Source organism: Athalia rosae, chromosome 7 (genome assembly GCF_917208135.1).
Source record: "Athalia rosae chromosome 7, iyAthRosa1.1, whole genome shotgun sequence".
Classification (NCBI taxonomy): Eukaryota; Metazoa; Arthropoda; class Insecta; order Hymenoptera; family Athaliidae; genus Athalia; species Athalia rosae.
The window spans coordinates 15673737-15694575 of record NC_064032.1 but is presented as its reverse complement, the minus strand read 5'-3'; the positions used below and the strand labels follow the sequence as shown (position 1 = coordinate 15694575).

General features: G+C 38.6%; 6 protein-coding genes and 1 long non-coding RNA gene across 12 annotated transcripts; 3 read left to right on the top strand and 4 right to left on the bottom strand.

The window, feature by feature from the left end:
* Positions 1–137: 137 nt before the first annotated feature.
* On the bottom strand, positions 138–1886 carry LOC105683278 (mitochondrial pyruvate carrier 2-like). The gene is made up of 4 exons (XM_012395772.3): positions 1546–1886; positions 1274–1314; positions 585–781; positions 138–491 (listed from the first exon to the last, which is right to left on the bottom strand). Exons 1-4 carry the CDS (start codon positions 1628–1630, stop codon positions 440–442), a joined length of 375 nt encoding a protein of 124 aa, XP_012251195.1. The 5' UTR covers positions 1631–1886; the 3' UTR covers positions 138–439.
* Positions 1768–5416, bottom strand: LOC105683275 (organic cation transporter-like protein). Of its 4 annotated transcripts, none has more exons than XM_012395764.3 (9): positions 5278–5416; positions 4503–4842; positions 4259–4420; positions 3938–4196; positions 3703–3830; positions 3340–3611; positions 3038–3267; positions 2759–2958; positions 1768–2461 (listed from the first exon to the last, which is right to left on the bottom strand). In XM_012395764.3, exons 2-9 carry the CDS (start codon positions 4836–4838, stop codon positions 2264–2266), a joined length of 1785 nt encoding a protein of 594 aa, XP_012251187.3. In that variant the 5' UTR covers positions 4839–4842; positions 5278–5416; the 3' UTR covers positions 1768–2263. The 4 variants fall into 4 exon arrangements, with proteins under 4 accessions (XP_012251187.3, XP_020706515.2, XP_020706514.2 ...); XM_020850856.2 differs by having other exon boundaries at positions 1768–2436; XM_020850855.2 differs by lacking the exon at positions 5278–5416 and adding an exon at positions 4952–5081.
* Positions 5417–6887: 1471 nt separating this feature from the next.
* Positions 6888–9564, top strand: LOC105683276 (endoribonuclease rege-1-like). Of its 2 annotated transcripts, none has more exons than XM_048658455.1 (6): positions 6888–7027; positions 7136–7575; positions 7657–7812; positions 8000–8423; positions 8577–8786; positions 8901–9564. In XM_048658455.1, exons 2-6 carry the CDS (start codon positions 7338–7340, stop codon positions 9103–9105), a joined length of 1233 nt encoding a protein of 410 aa, XP_048514412.1. In that variant the 5' UTR covers positions 6888–7027; positions 7136–7337; the 3' UTR covers positions 9106–9564. The 2 variants fall into 2 exon arrangements, with proteins under 2 accessions (XP_048514412.1, XP_012251189.2); XM_012395766.3 differs by having other exon boundaries at positions 6920–7055.
* A 469-nt stretch (positions 9565–10033) lies between these two features.
* LOC105683314 lies at positions 10034–14761 on the top strand. Of its 2 annotated transcripts, none has more exons than XM_012395840.3 (5): positions 10034–10183; positions 10265–10654; positions 10744–11255; positions 11492–12087; positions 12169–14761. In XM_012395840.3, the coding sequence occupies exons 3-5, from the start codon at positions 10745–10747 to the stop codon at positions 14467–14469; spliced, it is 3408 nt and encodes a 1135-aa protein (XP_012251263.2). In that variant the 5' UTR covers positions 10034–10183; positions 10265–10654; position 10744; the 3' UTR covers positions 14470–14761. The 2 variants fall into 2 exon arrangements, with proteins under 2 accessions (XP_012251263.2, XP_048514378.1); XM_048658421.1 differs by having other exon boundaries at positions 10050–10187.
* A 30-nt stretch (positions 14762–14791) lies between these two features.
* Positions 14792–15467, bottom strand: LOC125501762. Its single transcript, XR_007279388.1, has 3 exons — positions 15302–15467; positions 15028–15206; positions 14792–14933 (listed from the first exon to the last, which is right to left on the bottom strand). It is a non-coding gene; the product is annotated as an uncharacterized LOC125501762 (long non-coding RNA).
* On the top strand, positions 14918–19070 carry LOC105683315 (cilia- and flagella-associated protein 91-like). Its single transcript, XM_012395841.3, has 11 exons — positions 14918–15227; positions 15640–15914; positions 15992–16200; positions 16270–16597; positions 16693–17015; positions 17077–17298; positions 17355–17650; positions 17712–17970; positions 18083–18206; positions 18430–18480; positions 18664–19070. Exons 2-11 carry the CDS (start codon positions 15713–15715, stop codon positions 18726–18728), a joined length of 2079 nt encoding a protein of 692 aa, XP_012251264.2. The 5' UTR covers positions 14918–15227; positions 15640–15712; the 3' UTR covers positions 18729–19070.
* On the bottom strand, positions 18739–20803 carry LOC105683316 (F-box only protein 28). The gene is made up of 3 exons (XM_012395842.3): positions 20557–20803; positions 20208–20456; positions 18739–20137 (listed from the first exon to the last, which is right to left on the bottom strand). The coding sequence occupies exons 1-3, from the start codon at positions 20641–20643 to the stop codon at positions 19376–19378; spliced, it is 1098 nt and encodes a 365-aa protein (XP_012251265.2). The 5' UTR covers positions 20644–20803; the 3' UTR covers positions 18739–19375.
* Positions 20804–20839: the final 36 nt, after the last annotated feature.

Below are 20839 nucleotides of genomic sequence, written 5' to 3'. Positions count from 1 at the left end.
CGGAGCAACAATGCTCTGTAGGTGTGTTAGGGATTGCTATTTTCTTTCATTGTGAATTACTTTTCTGAATTACCTACATGTTTCCAGAATCAGAGAGAGGATTTTATGTTATTTTATGAAAATTACATTCAAAAATATTATAGTTTCAAAAATACAGAAGACCAGCTTCCGCTTGTTATATTTTTCATTATATTTCCATTAAACATGGTATGACATAATCGCCGAAGGACTTTAAAACCAAAAATTTGCAAAACTTTCTTTTCAATGATGATGGAACACAAAAAATTCTTCTTCATATTCTGTATCGCGTATATCTGCCGCTAAATTTCTCTATTCGTGGATGTATTTGTTACTAAATTTTCCCTTTTTCTTCGCTACACCAATACCACTCATGTTACCCACATTAATTTGTAATTTTTCTAGTATGGTCGATAGGAATTCATTTAGTTTCGGTTTGCTTAGCTTCAATCGCTGCCTGCTCTCTTTGGTACCTGATAATGGGAAGCAAAAAATGAATTATTGAATTAATGCAAAGGATTAATTGGAATTACAACTTCGGCAGAGTTATGTACTTATTGACTCACTTTATCGCTCTGGATACTTGGTAAAGAGCTGTGCAGGCAACGAATAAATTAACACTGAATAGACCATAGTTCTTTGGTATTATAGCCACAGAATATCTGGTCCATATAAGTCCCGTTAAACCCAACGCACCAGACTGGGATATCGATAGCTCACTGGCGGGCCTCTTCAGATCGCTAAGCCCAGCGATTACCAACCCCTGGAAAACAACATAAATGACAGAATGTTGCATAATTCTCAAAGTGACAAGTGGTCCACTGTATCTGAATAAAATCGAGATAAAGTGAAGAAATAAAAGTTATATTATACATGTATGATATAAACACATGCATACGGATGGTTGGATGAAAATAAGTCAACCAACGTCTAGATAACCCTTTCATGTCATTATCATACGTAGTTTAGATATTTATTTTTTTTAAAACTATTATACGCTTCAACTCATATATTATGTATGCAGTCTACGCTAAATGATAAAATTCTTCTCCGTCAACTGTCATGTGTCCAAAAAAGAACGGAGAAGACAACGAATGCAATCGTTGAGCTAAAAATAAAATGCCAAGTATCGTAGAGGAATCAAGATTGCAAAATTGATTGCATTCACTGCAATTCAATAATGATATAATCTACATCACATTTATACGTACGTACGTACGTACATGTATATAAAAATTTGTATAATGAGACCTACCCACTTGAATACTGGTGCCCAAAAAAATATCGTCTGTGGACCTAAAAAATAACAAAAATTGAACTAAATTAGAATACATTTTTCCTTGTGGACGGAATAACGAATGACAAAAAAAAAGAGCTGATGTTGAGTGAATTGTTATTACAGTTGTGTGCGCGCGTCATCAAAAAAAAAAAACCTTTACATTAAATCAACTATGCACACAATATTCGTTGCATAACAACGAAAATAGATATTCAACAAAAAGTTATCTTATTTTTTTTCAAACACACCAGCCGGATGATTCCACAGTGGCTGTAATTTATTCGGTACGTATTTCCCAATAGCCGTCATAGAAGTTTTGTAGACAACCGACATTTTTATTTATTTATTTAATCACTATCAAAATTGTTCGGATATTCGATGACGTTCAATGTTACGATATCGGAATTACACGTTCTGATACCCTATAGTATATTCATTCAACAATGTTTCATTAATTACTTAGATAGTTGTTTTTCCTATCTTACAGTGTGTGTATGTGTACTTTAATTTAAATTGTTTCCTTTTCTAAGGCACGCGGCAGACATACGCGCGACGTGACACCTAACGCGGGTGAATGCGAGTGAATGCGAGACACTGAATGACTGACGCGTTCCTGGCTGGTTACCCAAGCCCCCGTGTCATTCTAAAATCTACGTCATTCCCCCTTCTCTCGAACTACGCATTCGCAAAAAAGTGCGCGCTCCGTGAAACATGGAGAGTGGAATTTGATTTGATTAGAACTTGACAAAACTAAATTAATTCCACTACTTATTGATAGTCCTTACATGAAAAATATCAGAGACTGACTTGTCGCGGGGCATAAATATTATTTATCGCTGAAGCAACTTCAAAGTTTTTGGTAGAGGAATGTTCAGCAAAGATGTTGTCGCCTGCATACGTTAAAGATCTTTGGCTGTCGTTATTACATTTTGGTTGTTTCATTTTTGCATAATCTATTCAATTTAGTTAATTGCGATTTTGATCTCTTCCAGCTCCGCAGCATACAAAATCGCAGGGTCTCTCATTCTCCCCAAATTCTTCCCCGTCTTTGACGGTAACAGGAAGCGTTTTGCCGAGGGTTTCAGGAAGAAGAAGAGTAACCGCTGCACAAACGAAGCATAATGTGCTGAGCAGAAGATCTGGAAGAGGTAGCCAATATTTACTCTGTAATTTTAAAAAATAATCGATTACAATTGTTAGCTCATGGTATAGCGATGATAGTGATCATGCCCTTGACACAGATCTTGATGATCTGTACGGCATTGAACTTCGATTGTGCGAACGCAGCTGTTGTAAAGAATTGACGCGGAACGACTCTTTCGAGACCCCTGCCAAGGTATTCCAACAATTGCTGACTCCCTTGAGGTTATAAATACAAGTCAATCAGCTGATTCTTCAACGCTGATCTAATTCTAGTTAATCCTATACTAGAACCCTTGATTCCTTTTCTTTCTCACTCACCAGGTACAATATTAGGGGGCTCATAAAACTGGCGGCATATCCAACAACGTGAATGAGAGCGACCCCTCGACCTCTGATTACCGTTGGTATTAATTCAGCGGCGTATTGAGATCCGGAATTGAAGGCAACGACTACACAGAGCCTCGCCGTTACTGTGAGACCTACGCTTAATCGGACGATCGTCTGTTGAGAAAGGACCGCTGGATGAAAGAGGAAAATTTTCAAGTTATATTTTTTTTTTTTAATTACTACTCAGTCATACAATCTCATGAAACGTACTCGTGTTTTTGACGAATGCGTTCATCAATCCACAGCTGGATGTGAGAAAAGCTGACATCAAAACGGCTAGGAAGAAAAGTGCCTTCCTTCCTATTTTATCCTGCAATAACAGGATCACAATACCCGCGGGAAAGATCGTCAGCGAACCAAGCGAAAATACTAAAAATGGCGACGCGCCATTCACGTTTACGTTCCTTGATATCGCGTCGTAGCAAAGCGTCAAAGTCATTCTACGAGCAGGTACGAAAAAATAATAAATCTATGCAAAGTGTGGTGGATGAAAGCCCCGATTCGATTCTCACGTTTTGAAAATAAGAATACACATTTTCCTCCTAAGTTTTGGCGTTCTAAAAAGTTCGCAGATGGCTGCCTTGGGCGGTTTATCGTCGTTTTCATGGACCTCTTTGAATGTCGCTATGACTTCATCTGGGATTGTCTTGCCATTGATTTTAGCGATTCTTTGAAAGCCCTTCAATGCTTCGTCGACTCTACCCTGAGTCAAAAGCCAGGACGCGCTCTCGGGAAGGATGAAATAGTAGAAGGGCGTCAAAATCATCCCCACTGAAACCGCGATCTCAAGTTTTTTTTTTAATTTTAACGTATTCTCATGGGTCTATTGTATTTTTCGGATCAATTGATTCAAGTTTTTTAGCTAAATTACTCACCAAGAATCTTCTCCACGTTTGAAGGGCAACGGCCAACCAAGGGACAACGCTACATCCGAGGCAGTAAAATATTCCTATGCAAACGTTCAGCCCGAAAGTTCTCATCGAAGGCCGTACGTACTCCATGACTGATTGATCGAAAGAGAAGCATTTGAACTCGGATAATAACCAGGTGAATAATTTGAGATTCGTTTCAAGTCAATGAAAGTACAGGGAAGAAAGATAATTCCCGTACCGATAATGTACATCATGACAAAGTTAGTGTCGGTGGCCAAGCCGGCGATGAATCTTGCGACAGCGAATAATTCCAGATCGTATGAGAATATGGTCATAGTGTTACCGAATATGGCGAAAAGATAGGCTATTACGAGGGCTTTCGTTCTGCCCCAGCTGTCAGCTGCGATACCAAGCAGAAATGTTCCAAAAACAGATCCAACGAAGTACATCGATTGTCCGATTGCAGCTTTCCAAGATTTATTACAGACCCACTCTAACTACAATAATAGTGATCCAGATTATTATTCATTGTACCTAGTAGTTAGTTTTATAATCTCACCTCTGTTACGATGCTTTCGTAACCAAAATCTTTGTCGTATTTAAATTTTTTACAGTCTTCAAGTTTCCAAATTGTATTTCTCTGGGTATCATTATTATTCTCCACAAATTCCACCAAGTCTAAATTGAACTCCTTGCATTTGTCTGGAGACTGGGGTCTGGTCTATATCGTGAATAATATTTTCATGAGATTTCCGCGCGTAATTTTCTTTATTTTTGACCGACTTGATTTTTTCTCTTCCTACCTCGTTTCCTGGTGGCCCAGCGTTAACAAGTCCATAGAAATTATCGTCATTTTCGTGATCATTTTCAGCTAACATCGCGCACCGGAAGTTTTCCGGTTCGATAGTGATGAATGTCTGGGCGAAGTAGTGAAATGCGGAGAATACATTTACCATACTAAATAGGACCATGAGCAGGATTTGGTACCGTCCAAAATCACCGACGTACGCTAACATGCTGTCAACGTTGACGTCCGGTTTTATTATTGGGCTTACTTGATCAATTATCGAAAAATCTTCGTCGGCTGCGGCGTCTCCCTCTGTTTCTGTGTCTTCTTTCTCATCTCCGCTCTTCTCCATCGTCCTAAATTATTTGAATTACCGTAATTAATATATCGTGTATTCAGTCAACGAAAACAGGGAGGGATATATCGTGTAGTTGTATACGTAGTAAGAATCATGCTGAATCATACCTGTACTATAATGATAATCAATCGAACGTTGATTAGATTGAATTTGAGAAGCGAAATCAAGCAACAAAGTTATACGTCATGATATTTTCATTTTATCAATTAATATGACCATGTAATTATAATGTCTATCTCTAAAAATTTCTTGAGTTTATTCGTTGAAATGAGTAGAAAAATCGTCCCTTTCTCAAATCGCTGATAACGTACACGAGAATTCATCTTTTGAGGCCTATGAAGTGATTCAATATTTCCATCTACTCAATTTTTAAATTACATTGCAAAGCGTCACATTAATAATATGAACAATACTCGCGATGCAGATCACTCACCAATAATTTTATTTTCAGAAAGATCCAATTGAGCGAACGCTTGTGAAAGAACTGAGCGATATGAAGGATATATTATTAGAAATTAATCGAATGATAAATTGAAAGCAATAAAAAGAAGCTACATAAAAATCAAGAGTCGGTGCAAAGTATGGAAACGCACGCGTCAAGAGACTTTGCGGACTACTATGTGTGGATACTTCTTTAAATATAAAGTTGATACAGAGTAAGATAGATATACAGTGTAGGTATATATGGCATAAGCATGGAGTATTAAGCATAGATATAATGGTATAGGTATACAGATCTGAATGGGAGATAATTGCAACAATTGACAATTCTCACATAATTGATCATCATTTGAAGTTTATTAATTTAGGAAAAATTGTTCCTTCATAGACCATGAAAAAAAAAAAAAAAATACAAGAAAAGTTGTTAAACAGTTTCTACCAAATTCAGTGGCTATAGGTATACACATACGATATACGAATACTGCACTGTTTATGTAGAAAGGAAGAAAAAAAAAATTGTGAATATGTAACAAAATGACGGATAATTGTTTCCTAGTGAATTATATCTTCGTGGATTCGCAATTTTTGCCTTATGTAATGCAACAGCTCGAAGCTTCTGTTATTCAAGAAAAATTCAACAACACATGCAACACTACATAATACGGGAAATATTTTGTCAATTTAGTCATCAGATTCGTAGATACGCGATACATCAGAATGCAACAAAACAAACAATTTTGTATTCTTTACCCAAAATCGCGATTGTTTGGATTGATTTTTTTTTTTTCAATATTCTTTTTCTTGTCCTTTTTTCTTCATTTCAGTTCAAGAAAAGAAAGTCCTAGCATTTGGCTATGCATCGAGAGAAATGCGGATTCCAGCATTTGTTCGGAGCATTCTCAGCCCAATTTCTACGTGAAAATCGATCTACTCGAAATTGTGGTCTCCATTTTGAGGAGCTTGGCTTCAAGTCGTAGCCGAACTTAATTGACGGTTTCCTTTTCCTGAAGTCAAATACATGATTATAAGAATCCGGTTGCCTAAGCCGTTCAGAGAACATTTGTCATCGTTGTCGCAAAGTCGCATAAATTTTAAGACCGTAAACTTTTTTCCTTTCCGATTTCATGGCATAATATGGATTCAAAATTCTCAATTTTTGGCCTTCCCGTGTATTTCAGAACTGGAATCGTTCACTGAAGATTAGTAATGTTCAGTTAACGCTGAAATCAATGATTGAAATTAATTTATGTATCGGATTGATCGAGTTACATTGTCAATTTTCTGTTATTTCATGCAGAAAAATTGAAATACCGTTCTAGCTTTTCGCCGTAGCTCCCTGCTTTCATTCAATAATATACATTCAAAATTGCATCAAGTTGCACCATATCAGAGATTTGTTTTTGCAATTTTTTAGTTCTTTCCGATCTTTCAAACTATTTTTCACCAGCGCCATCGCATGGAATTTTGGAACATAACCAACCAGTAGCGGTACTTTCCCTTTGCCGAGCTTGTTACGAAGTCTAATTTCTGCGGGAATTCTTGGCAGTTTTTTCTTGTCGAGAAATCTGACAAAAACAATCAGCGTCTATTTCCATCAAAGCATCGCAAACATACTGACGGATTAAATGAGACAACGAACACTATGAAGTCATCTCAGGGCAGAAAAAAGAGGGTACAACCTAGACCCGCTGCACATATTAGTCCGAAACGACCTCGAGTTCATCAACGATCATTTTACCAAAGTACCCTGATGCATTTGAAATCCACTAAGTAAATCATTGATCTGAGTTTCATTTAAAATTGTTCAAGATTTTTTCGACGCACGAGTAGATGTAGACTATTCTTTTCAGTGTGAGAAACAGATCATGCCCCAGCTTAAACGAGAGTGTCATCATACTCAACGAGGTGGTGGGTTCGATAGACGAAGTTCCTATCAAGCCTATCTCCGCTCCAGCTGAAACGAACCAGTTGGGACATTGCGACGACTCCGTTATTGTCTTGAGTGACAATGAAAGCGAAACTGAGAAAAATGAGAGGAGCACACATGAAATTATGCTGGATGATGTGTCGGCAGAAAATTCAGAACTACCAGAGGCGACGAAGGTTCAAAAAATTATTCCAAGAAAGACTGTTCGACCTGCATCATTCCAGATCTGCAGTCCCAGGCCTTTGGGTAATCGAAAAAGGGGCAAGGTGGAAATGAAACTCTTGGGTACAAGACCTTCAACATCCAAGGCGAACTGGACTAACTTAAACACAATATCGGCTGATCTTGGAATCTGGAGTACAAGTAGGTAGCAAATTTTATTCCACATTCATTGCCGAAGCGTCCGAGTGGATTTTGATAATCTTCATTGTCAAATTTTTACAGCTTCAAACAATAATTCAACCAGATGTAACGCACAGGCAAAGATAAAAACTGTCGACAACTTTTCTGCAATTAAAAAGAATGACTCATTTTCATCCAAATCCAAATGCAACGACAAAAGAGTTTGCACAGTTGTGCCGACTAACGTGCTATCTTCAGGTAAAAGCTCCAAACTTTGAACGATTGATTATTTAATGACTATTTGTCAAAGTACCGCTGGCTATCAAAATTAGAATAAATATTATTCCTTTGCAAAGATGTATCAATGTACCTCAAAGACTTTGCCAGGTTAACTAATAGTGTGGTCTAACGATTGTGCAACATTGTAGCCTGAGAATCATTACAGAATCGTCGAGTCAGGTGGTCGAAACACAAGATGAAGTCATCGTTGTTTGGACACGACCTGAAAATCTCCGTACAAACTTACCAGAGCACGCCACGCTCGGTTGTACTAAAAAATTGAAAGAAAAATTGAATCCTCAGACCCACTTCATCGACACTAAGGAGGACTCTACTACCTTGCACTGTTTGAATGCAAAGAGTGAAAATGAAAGAGAGATTCGTCACAGAAAAGAAAAGCAATACAATCCCAATTTGGCAATGTCTATGAAACATGGATCCCACCAAAATTTGCTGCCTGGATCATCCAGCGAGCAGCCAAAGCAGTTGGAAGTCAATGGAATGACCAGCTACTACACCGCGGAAACCACCCCCAAGATACCCGGAAGTTTGCGAAACATCGTAATTGATGGCTGCAATATTGCCATAGCGTATGTTTGTGCAATTTTCGATTTTCTTTGCATCTAACACGTTACGATAAAATTATATTGGCTTTGTACCGAGATAGACTTTCCCTAGACGAGTGATAAAAACTGACCACAGCCAACGTGTAAAGTGGTAACAGGCATCTGTATGAATTCCAGGTATAACAATAACAAGGGGTTTTCAGAAGATGGGTTGAAGCTGGTGATAGATTTCTTTCAGCTACGTGGCCATATCGTGAAAGTCTTCATCCCGCATCATGAAAGGTGCAGGTCGCGCCCGTTGCTGGAAAAACTTTATAAGGACGGTGTTGTCGTTTTCACACCTAGTCGATTCATAGGGGGCAGAAGAATCAGTTCGTACGACGACAGGTATTTTTGACATGGAAAAAATTGGCTACCGTTTTATAAAAAAACGGAATCAAACTTCGCCTCAGGGTAGTACGGCATTTTAGATGATGTAATTTCTTTTCCTCTACCCGGTAGGTACATTCTGGACTACGCCACCATGTGCGAGGGGATAGTGGTGTCCCTGGATCAGTACCGTGACTTGTACATGGAAAAACCCGAATGGCAAGATACGATCGAGAACCGTCTGTTGGTGCCTACGTTTGTCGGGGACTGCGTCATGTTTCCGGAAGATCCTCTCGGAAGAGACGGTCCTAGACTCGACGAATTCTTAAGGCACTAGTAGTAGCTGGACGAAGAATAGACGTGCCTGGTTGAACGAAGAAAAGCTTGACCTGATCTCCAATTTATACTACTCATATTCCTCCACGTAATTGTCCATCATGTCGTGGAGAGCTATAACCAACTACTAAGTTTTTCACACCCTTGTAAATGTACTCGGATTTATTTCTTCGAAACGTCAAAGAGTTGCCGACGTATTATTTTCGTTAAACATTATTTCTATACTTAAGTGTATGTATATATGTATACATACGTACATAGCGCATAACGGTTTGTCCACGTAGGAATACCTGATAGTCTACATACCGAAACGGTTACGCATAATACTATTTGATATTATGTTCGTTATTTCTTTGATACAGTTTACTGAATGTAAAAAATATTTGATAAGAGAAACGAAGCAAATTGTTATTGATACAAGAGCACTGCCATTGTCCTCATAAAGTTTAATTTTCAATAATGGCAAACGATTTTTGGCTAAATTTATGTGTTCGTCTAGTACCTTATCTCCTTATCCACATTTATTATCCATTCAAATGTCTTACACAGTAGGAAGAACCATTCTACAGAACCATCGACTTCAAGAGGCTTTAAATTTGTGATAACTTTGGGGAGAAAAGGAATTTTAAGGAAAATATAAGTAAATTGAGACCTCAGAGCACATGGTACCTGGAGGGAAATAGTTTTGTCATTTCTCCGCGCAAAGCCGCAAAAGTATTGACACCAAATACATCTCGTTCACGCATTACATTGCCTGACGTCAAGGGGCAAGAAACTTGGGATTTTAGTTCACGAAAATTCCGCCACATGCGCTAGCTGTATCGGCGAGTGGAGTCACGTGACCCTTCAGAGGCGGGGTGGCAAAATTGAAAAATATTTTAAATAAACCAAAAAAATTATAAAAATAATTAGGAATAAATCTGGGATTGTGTACTAAATATGATAATCAAAAAATCAGGCTTTCAGGTTATCGAAAAAGGGGCAAGGTGGAAATGAAACTCTTGGGTACAAGACCTTCAACATTCAAGGCAAACTGGACTTAGACGCAATGTCGGCTAATCTTGGAATCTGGAGTACACGTAGGTAGCAAATTTTATTCTACATTTATTGCCGAAGCGTCCGAGTGGATTTTGATAATCTTTATTGTCAAATTTTTACAGCTCCAAACAATGATTCAACCAGATTTAACCTATGGCCTTGACTGCGGATTCGGAAAAATATTTCGAATCGGGTGTCGCCATTTGCTTGTTGAACTGCAAATCGCCCACTTCGCCTTCATCGCTATTTGTCATGAATCCAACCATGCTGTATTCAAGTAATTGAAGTGATTTATCATTTTGAAAAAGTGCTGAAAAATCAGCAGCAGTAATACGCGCCGTCGCGTTGTCACGGCTGTAATGGCGAGTTTGGTAGCAATCTCATTACACCGATAAAGCGCTGTCCGTCCACCATCTGTCAAGTGCGATCGACGAGGTTGTCCTTCATTTACGATAGTAAAAAGATAAACCATATTTTGCCAGAATTCAACCAAGTCACAATATCAAATCAAGGTTACTAAAAATGCTTATCTACTTTAGACACTGACATCCTCTACCACATCCAAGAAGATATAGAACAAAAGCTCTTTATTTATTTACAGAATGTCACCAGTCTACCCAACTCTACCCCGACTAACAGTCAGGGATAGTTTTGACGACGAAGATCTGAGTGATGTTGACGACGAAGTTTTTATCAGAGATGGTAGAAACGGTGGTTTAAAAATAGACGACGAAGGAGGTGTTAAGAGACCCCTTATGGCTCCACGTAGAAAATGCAAAATGTCAAGATCCGCGGCTAAGAGAAGGCTGACTTGTAAAGCACTCCTAGCTCCGTGCTGCTACGGAAGTATAGCTCTCCTTGTTCTCCTGGGTTTGATAGTCCTTGTGATATTCGCAGTCAACGTATTTCCCATACCATTGACTTTTTTTAAAAACTGGCTCACGCAAAACATCGAGGAACAAATACCTAAAATGGAAATTGCCGCTTGTACCTCTCTCACTGTCACTACGGTATGGACCAGATCTTTACCTAAACTAACTTCTGAAGCACCCCTGAGGAGTGTAGACGTTAACGGTGATAAAATTGACGACATCATTATTGGATTCAGCACAGGTTTGAAAAATTGATCAACTAGCTCAATTATTATTTTTCTTACATTTAGGTTTAATTTTTTCTTTTGTATTTTGTATTACAGATTCTAATTTTGCCTCTTCTGTTTTCATGTCTTTGGTTCTGTTTCTTTACTTGTGAGTACAACCATTCTTTAACAATCTTTACAGTCCTAATTTATCACTTGTACCAACAAGTGGCAATTTTCAACAATTTTTCTTTGTAATAATAATTTCCAGGACTCGATGACGTTGAAACGCCTCAGTACGTATGTAATGTGTACTTCGGAGGTCAAACCCCATGTCTTGGTGGAGTATTAGCTCTCGATGGCTCCACGGGAGAAACAATTTGGACACACTGGACTTGGCACGTTATTTTTTCTCTGGATTGTGTCTTTGACCTCAACGCTGATGAGATAAAAGATTGCATAGCAGGTGGCAGGGGGGGAACAATGCGGGCGGTGAATGGCAAAGATGGCTCCACGATATGGAGTTTACCTTTACAAGATCCTGAAAAGCCAGGACGAGAAAGAATTCTTGATGTCTATGACGCAAACTTTATATCAGATGTGGATGGGGATGAGATCGGGGACATAGTGGCTGCGCACACAATGCAAATTGGAAATAGAAGAACCAGTGAGATTGTCGTAATATCCGGAAAAACTGGGAACGTTGCACGCAGAATACCCATGAGTAACGATGAGCAGCTGTACCTCGCTCCGCAAACTCTGGTGCATCCGGACGGTGAGAAAATATTCATAGTATCTACAGGTAGCCATGAACAGTTGGGAGGATTATATGTTATCCCATATCACGATCTTCTGTACGGACAACTGGTAAGTTTTTTTTCGACTGATAACACATAATCGGCCTTATATATTCGAAATTTACCATTTATATACTTGTCACGATTTCAGAAACTTCGAGAGCTGTATCGCGATATGAATAAGGGTATTCTCTCGCAGCCAGTGCTAGCTGATATAACGGAAGATGGTACAGAAGATATCATTGCAGCAATCTTCAACTCTGTTGTAGTCGCTTACGACGGTCGTTCTTTCAAACGACTTTGGAAATATAGTGTACCAAAATCTGAAATAATAAGTAGTCCTATACCCGGATATTACAACGACGACGATATTCCAGACTTTATGGTGAAACATCAAGTAGGCCCCGGATTCCCTGTGTATTATTATTCAGTTGCTACGATTCTGGACGGAAAAACTGGGAAACCATTGCTGGAGCATGAACTACAGGACAGCATGAGCCGACAAATGTCAGGATTATCCGTTACAGTCGATGGCTATGGAAATGACTGGTTTTTGCATTGGTCTGCAGATTGTTTGGGGCACGAAGGTGACAGAAGCTCGTATCAATTTTTGAAATCAACATCTCTGTCTTCACAAATGGGCGCAGATCTCTGTAAGTTACGTTTTAATTCAACTCTATCTACAAAATTGTTGGCTCTAAGTCAGCATGTAGCTCCGCCTGGTCTGCCGTTGTATACCTCCAAAGAATGGAAAAAATTGGAGTACAATAGTTCAATAGATCCTAGAAAGGAGGCGGAGGAGTATTCGGAATCTCGTCCCGAATATGATGGGCTTAATCAAGAGGCTGGTATCTCATCGATCACCGAACGCTCGCTAAGAGTGCATTCCGGTAGACGTGGTAGACCGGGCAGTCCTCAGGATAACCGAAGCGATATTTTCTCCGAACAAACCGATTACTTACCGAATTCTAAGTCTGGGGACAGCTTCAGAGATCGCAATGACAATATTAATAATCCCGAAACTAATGTGTTGGATGATTTTGGCTCGGACGAAGATTGGAGAGACACCGATAAATGGGTTGACGAGAATAAGGATTACAATATCCTGTATGATGAGGGAGAAAACCGTGACGCTAATGTCCAAAAGTTCAGCGGAATCAGAGAACAACGAAGTGGTTATGTCGATATTAAAATAGTTAACAACGATACGAACGATGTTAAAAATCAATTGGATCCTAGCATGGATTACACCAATGGACAAACTGACAATTATAATTACGTCTCTTCGGTGCCAAGTAACCGAGCAATGACCGTAAATGAAAAAGAATTGGACCATCAGGAGGACTCAGATTTTGATTTTGATGAGAATTTGAACACTGAACGTGTCAAAGAGAAGAGAAGTACCGCAGAATCTGGAGACACAGAGGAGCAAAAAGAAATTATTATCGGAGCCCGACAAAACCCTGGGCAGTATCGATCATTTTTTCAAGTTAACACGAGACCGAAAAGGCAATCGCTACCAAATATCCAGAGAAATCAATTTCAATCCAATGAAAGTGCGGATAATGTTGTCGAGACGGAGTTACATTTGGAAGAAATAATCACATCTAAACAATCAGATTTGAATGAGTCATTTGCGGAAGTGAATTACGCGAGGAATTCTAGCGAGCATTCAGAATTACGGGTGGACGTCGGTAAGGCACAAAAGGATGCTAATGAAACTGAAGTCGATTATCAGGGCAGTGTCACGAAGGACATAGAAGCTGAGAACACCTGGTTGACTGGGAATATATTTGCGAAACTTACACAGAGTAACGACGAGGACGCAAATATTGAGAAGATATTTAAACGGGAATCGATGAAGAATCGAAATTATCTGAGGAGCAGTAAATTAAAGATGCAGAAAAATGACGATGACAATCTGAAAAGTAGATTCAAGAGAGACGCAGCAAATGCTCAGTCTCAGAGCGAAAATATCGATGGCGTGCAGCGGCAGTCCCCCACGGGGATATTATTACCTTCGTTGAGTTCAATGGGCAAAACTTCAAATGCAATTGATCTAGTTTTTTCTACGTCTTGGTTGCCTCCGTCAGATGCTTCTGTGATTCTTCTACAACAGGACTTGGAGTGTATTCACAGAAAAAAAAAAGAATTGGCGAATGCTAGACCTCGAGAGAAAAAAAATGAACTGCAACGGGAACAACTTGTATTGGACTGCCTCGGCGAGCGAGGAGTCGATTATAAAATACTCCAAGAAAGTACAGATAGAGAAAACATAAGAATACCCCTTGGTCAAATGACAGTTTACAGAATGAAATTGGAATGCGTTTGTCCTGAGGATATGCTTCAAGGTCAAGTTTGTAGAAGCATATCTTCGCAGCAATGCTGGCCAGCGCAGTTAGGCCCATTAGCGAATGGGTATTTTAAACCACTACAAAAACCAGCGACTTGAAATCGAATTTATTTGTACAGATGAAAATCAGGTAAGAAATTGTGCGAAACTATTCGTTGAATGTTTGTCATCTAATTCTTCTGTTTGTTCAGAACTCAAAATTTTTATGAAATCATTGATTATTAATTATACATGTAACAAACGTGTAAAATAATTTGGCGTACATAATGAGTGGGATTATCATATTGAAATTGTAAAGAATTTTACCCCACCTTACCTTGATGAATTCTTTCTCCAACATATTATCAAAAATTATAAAAAACATGTGAAATAGATTTGAACTGGAGAAAAATTAAATTTTATATACTCACTATACATAAATCTGGGCCTTCCTTAACGTTACTTCTTCAGTCAGAAGTCTTTCAAGAACCACTTCGAAGCTGTGGACAAGGTTCTCCCGAATACCTATCAGTGTGGTATTTCGTCTCTTATCTGATAGGTCATGTGGTGGTCTGTGAGGTAAGCTAGTGGATATGTGAGTTGTATCTGTTATTGTTTCAGATCAGGTCCACGTTACTATCGAACTTATTTTACTACTAGGATTTTTTTTATACATACATGTATGTGAGAGGAATCATTCTTGATTTTTCCTTGGCTATCAACCACTACTGTCTCCTGTTGCCATGGTACCGTTTATTAGTTTTTGAGAACCTCTAGCTGTCATCTGTCAGATTCATCAGAATCCTTTACATTTTATTGAGCATCCCAAAATATCTTGAGTTAATGAACTACAATGCCTGCACAGAGAAATCTGTATGGTGAGTTAAATGATAAAGTTTCATCAGAAGATAGTTTCTGCAATTCCACAGTTTGGCTTCTGTATTTTACATACATGTAACTCCATAGATCCGGTATATACGGTATATCATCCTAAAGACCAGTTAAAAACTGGGAAACGTTCTTGTTTATTTGTGAGTTGACTTTTGTCGGCTTATAAAAATTGCCAGCTGCTTCTAATCATGAGTTTTTATTATCCCAACATAGAGGAATTGTGCAAATTTTCCACTCCTATCAAGCAATCGATTGAGATGCTCAAAGTTCATACTAAAGACCCAAATCGAACCCTCCTGCCCATTAAAAAGGAATTATTCATCGCAGTTTGGGCAAGTTTAAAAGGGGAGAATCTATTTTTCAAACGTTAGCTCGTCGAGTTAATCAATTTATTTGCAGAGAAAATTTAGGGGCATCTGAACCTATTGATGTCAACGGACAACACAGACATTTATTTTTCCGACGGGCCATCATGCCATTCCTAAAACCTCCTGTCCCTGTTATGCGCTTACACGGTGATCCTGATTACAATGGCTTGGAAAAAGCAATGGAGGAGGCAGAGGTAAGATGTTGTGGTCTGCCATATAGATTGGAAACCAAACAAACTCAAACAGACTACAGAGAAAGTGAGGCGCAGACTTCTCCTTGGACCCCACCTTGCAGAGTGCAACCGGGTAAAGATAAATAATTACATTAATTATCAAAGGAACAAGTTGGCTTTGTGATTTAAATGTTTCTTTACATCCTCAAGGAGAGAGCCCTGAGGTACTGACAATTGCTCACATGACGTGGGGATATGGATTGCCTGCAGGAATGCACGAAGTGGAAATAATTAATAGAATGAGAATGAAGAGAGCATGGGAGGCAATCCTACCTCCGATGAATTGTGAGGCTAATATCAAAAAAAGAACTGCCATAATAGAAGCTCTAGAAATAAACGATTGGGCGTTTCGTGAATCAGTGAGTAAGTGTGAATCAAACTTTTGAATAATTTTGTACAAAATTCTCAATTTTGTTTTAATCTTTAAGGAGATTCAATTCATCATGGATATGCGTATGCAATTGATGGAGAAACATACAAAGGTGAAGGACGATGCTTATGCGAAAAAAGTTGCTGATCGTTATGAGAGACTAGAAGATTTTCTTGATAAACGACGAGATAACAACGTACGAAAGATCAGGCAGAGACTCGGCCGTGAGTTAAGAAAATTAACAGCAAAACATCGCGTCAGTGAAGACAAATGGACCAAAAAATGTGATGCTGCCAGGGGTCTTGGCGAATCTGTTTCAAAGCAAAGTGCCAAAAATTATCATGAGATTATCAACAAGCGAATACTGAATGACAAGAATGTTCCTGGTTCGTTGTTATTCTTTAGATCTATTTTTTGTCCTAATCAAGAAAAATAAAGATCCAAATTATTAATTCATCAAATATGGATGATTTTATCACAGATTTAGACAAAGGAGATGCACGCCTTGCACTCCCCACTTATGCAGAACTGAAGGCAGTAAAGCCTAAGCCAAAAGTGTCTGAACTATGCCCAAGAGTGACTAGATGGAACGAAGAAAAATTGAGAAACCTCCACGCGGAGTTAAGATCAATAAGAATAGATCATAAGGCAGAGAAGAAGATCAGCTTCATGCAAAAGAGATACAAATTTCCTCCTATGCCTGTTACGCCGATAGTTTCTGGAACACAAAATGTTAATTCCAAAGCCGACCAAGCGGCTATATTCATTCAAAAATTAGTGACAGGAAGGGCTATTCAGTGTGTGGTAGGTTTCTATTGGTTTTTAGGAAACCAAGCACGGATTCCATCTGGTTTAATTTTATCAGATGTTCGAGGGACGCGACAGGTGCAGGGAATTAATCGAAGAGCTTCAATCTACGCATTATCTTCAACTGGACACAAAAATTCTAAGGCAGGCCCAGAAAAAGCATGTGATCAAGCTCCAGCGGGATCAAAATCATAGAATGTTACAGGAAGATCGTTTGAATGAATTATTGAATATACTGGAGGGCAAGACACTGGCTGGGATGTTGGATTTCCTTAGCAAGGTAAGACGAACCCCCCTGCAGTGCGTACCTTTGGTAAAGCTTTGATATTTTTGAAGGAGCTCGTTCGACTGACGGATGAGAGGAAAGCGCATGCTTTTGCACTACTCGCGGAAAGAGAAAGAGCCAAAAGACAGGCAGAGGAGGCTGGTAGAAGACAATTGGAAGAACAACGTCGCAGAGAGCTTGATGAAATGTTTAGACAAATCGTTAAAGTTAATCAGGATTCGGTCGAGCTCTATTTAGAGGATATAATAAAGGAAGGCATTGAGTGGGCTTCGGATGCTCAAGCTTGGGAGTTCATACTTGATACAGTGGACAAAATGGACAAGGCCTCTTGTTCTATAGATGAAAAGTACGTCGAGAATTCCAGTTCACATCTACACTTACACTTATCTTCAATACGTCCTTTACAGTGCTCGTGATCTGGTCGAGGAGGAAATGGTTTCAAATATGATTTATAACTTTGTTCTTCCCGATGTCGAAAAACAAATTGTGAGAAAGAAAATGCGAGAGCGTCAATCGACTTACCTGAGGAGTGCGCATGATGCTATTTATCATCATATGTTAGAGTTACCACCTATTGAAAGAAGTTATGTTGAACTGCAATCGGAGTATGAATTGACAGAGCAAAGTGAAAAAGAAGAGAAACCAGTTCACTATCGTAGAATCGAAGTGAGGAGTCTGGCTTGAACCAGTTTTCCATGTATTTTTGAATAGAGTAGGGTAAACAGACAGTGGGCTGTGATGTACTTTTTCTTTTATACAAATTTTTATTGATATCTAGGGAACAGAAAGTGAGACAAGCGTCGATCGAATGGGACAACAAATTACCGGTGAATGTGTTAGCTGGACGGAAACTCTAACCAGAGAGATATTGGAGGATATTATCTGTCGCTCTGTACATCCAGGTAAGTTTCTTTTCAATTTTTGAGTCAAAAAACTCTGCTACTCATTTTGTTTCATTCACATAACAAAAATCAATTAGACAGCGAAAGAGTCGCTGGAGAAATTTTTGAAGATATTATTGAGAAAGTGGAAGCCCTTATTGAAAATTCGCCACGATTTATATCAAGTGAATTCACCTCACAAACTCCATGTTCTTTCATGTGATTCTTATTCATTTGACATCAGTTTCAGTAAGATCGTCAGCCTCTGAATCTTCCGGCTCCTCGCATTCAAGTGGTGAGTTATTTTCAAGAGAATAAATTATATTACTACATTTTACTAATTTCATATCAATACTGACTGCGGATATTATTCACCAGATACTTATGCTACTTATTTTTTTCTTTGGCTTGCCAAGCTGATCCACAACCCTAATTCTATCTTGAACAATTTATTATCGGTTCTTAATTATTGCCATAGAATCTGACGCGATATCCAACATCCTGGCAAGAAGTGACAATGAAGACACTGAGAACTTGAACTGAAAAGAATTCCTTCTTCAGAAACCATTTCGTAGGTATTTTATTCGTATATTTTCTTAGGTGATATAGTTTATTATCAATCAAAATAGCAAGTATAAATAATCATGTGTGGATCCTAATTATTTCGCTTTATGTGAACTAAGATTAGTAGTTTCTTGGACAGTCTATACAATATTTTTCATATAATATCACTATATAACTTATTTAGTGGTTTGTTGGGTCCTAATGTAAGCTGCCATTCGTTTCCTTAAAATTTAGCTACAATTCCGTCGCTTGGGTCTTGTTGATGTTTCAATGTTTATCAAAATATGCTCAGCTACCTGGTATTAACACTAATCTTGTTATCAAATGAATTCTATTTCGTCCAAGACCATCTTCATTAACAAGAGAGTAACGGGAAAATGGTCACAGTAGTGGGAATCTAGAATTAGTCGCGACATTCTGAAATGGCATCTAGTATAATAATTACGTATTGTCCAACATCTCACAGGAAAACGAAAACTGTAAACAAAATAATAATCAGTCTCGTTTCGAATATTTGTTTTGTTAATTGGAGATGAGTGAGCAAATAATTAGCCAAAGCAATGATTTGCAAAAATGGTTTGAAAATTTCTGTGGTATTCTAATGATTGCGTTTATAATTAATGAACTTAGTGAGATGATGACGGACCATCTTCCTCTGAGCGCCCGGAGTTCAGGAGATCTGATAAAAACTTTCTAAACTGAACATCCTTTGCACTACTTGGAATCTTACGTTCAACGATTAGCTTACGCTTTTTAGCTTGAAGATCTTTACTTTGTCCTCTGTCTGACTCTCGAGATTTCAGTAGGTCGATATGTTGAAGTTTGTGGGTTTCAATTGCGTCGGGTTTTGTATTTTCCTCTCTAGACCGGCTAAGTTCGGCTTTCAGATCTCCTATTTTCTGCTCCCATTCTTCTAGGTGCTTTTTCATCTCAGCTATCTGCACGATTTGATCGTGAAGCTGTTTTCCTTGTTCTTGAATTTTTAGGCTTTGTGTTCTCATTTGGAAACCCTGTCTTTTCATTCGAAGCTTAAGTTTGTTTATCTTTCCCCTTACAGAAAGCACCAATACTTGATTCTTTCTCGTTCGACAGTGAATTTTCTTGAATGTTTGGTTCAACTTTTCCGAACTGAAACTATGTGCCAACGTCACGTTTCCACTGTTTGTGTGATGGGATATCATCAAGCTAGCATTTGGCAAATCATAAGCTCCGACGTGGCTCACGACTGAGGTACAAATACTGTTTCTGAGTTTAGGTAAGATTTTTTCATCAAAGTGTTCCATAGCCATGCTACTGATGTCTCGTAATTCCTGAAGGATTTCATGGGCCCTCGGAGGTGTTTTAGAATCACGTATTAACCGAAGAACTCTAAATATCTCATCGATCACCTATTTTTTTTATAAAAATCAAAGATAGCGGTGATTTATCGCGAATATCTGAAAGGAATCGAATACTCACTTTGCCGGGTATGAAGCAACATAGGTTCAAGTCTACATATTTTATGAAGGTCATAGATAGCATTGAGATTCTTGTTTCAATCGCAGTCAGTATATCGCAATGACGAGCTAGTGGGTGACTCCGGCGTTCCGATTCTCTTCGCGGAAGCTGGCTTTTGACAGCTCTTAGACATTGGGCATGATACTTTTCCATCAGATTGAATCCACGGTTGAGGAGTTTCTTGCAGGTTCGATCGAACTGTTTGCAAACCTTAGTAAAACAGGTACCACAATGTAGAGTCACTATTAATCATCTGATGGAGATTAAGTGCAAAGACAGCATGTGCCTAATTAGAATTAAATCAACTTACGGTTCTGTTTCTAGCTATTTCATCGTAACTAAGGTTAGATAATATAGTTTCTAGAACAACCTCTGGCAAGTTGATAAGCTGCAACATCTTGTTTTCCCCCAAAAAAAATTACAACCCTTTGTACTAATCGCCAAATCAAAACTGTCTCAAGTTTCGACCTTTATCCCTTTGGAAAGAGGCGAAAGAGCACAAGGTTAAGAAAAATATTTATACTACAAAGAAAACGGGCAATAAAGTCCACACGATCTTGGGTTTCGAGGAAAACAAAAATGGGAAACAATAG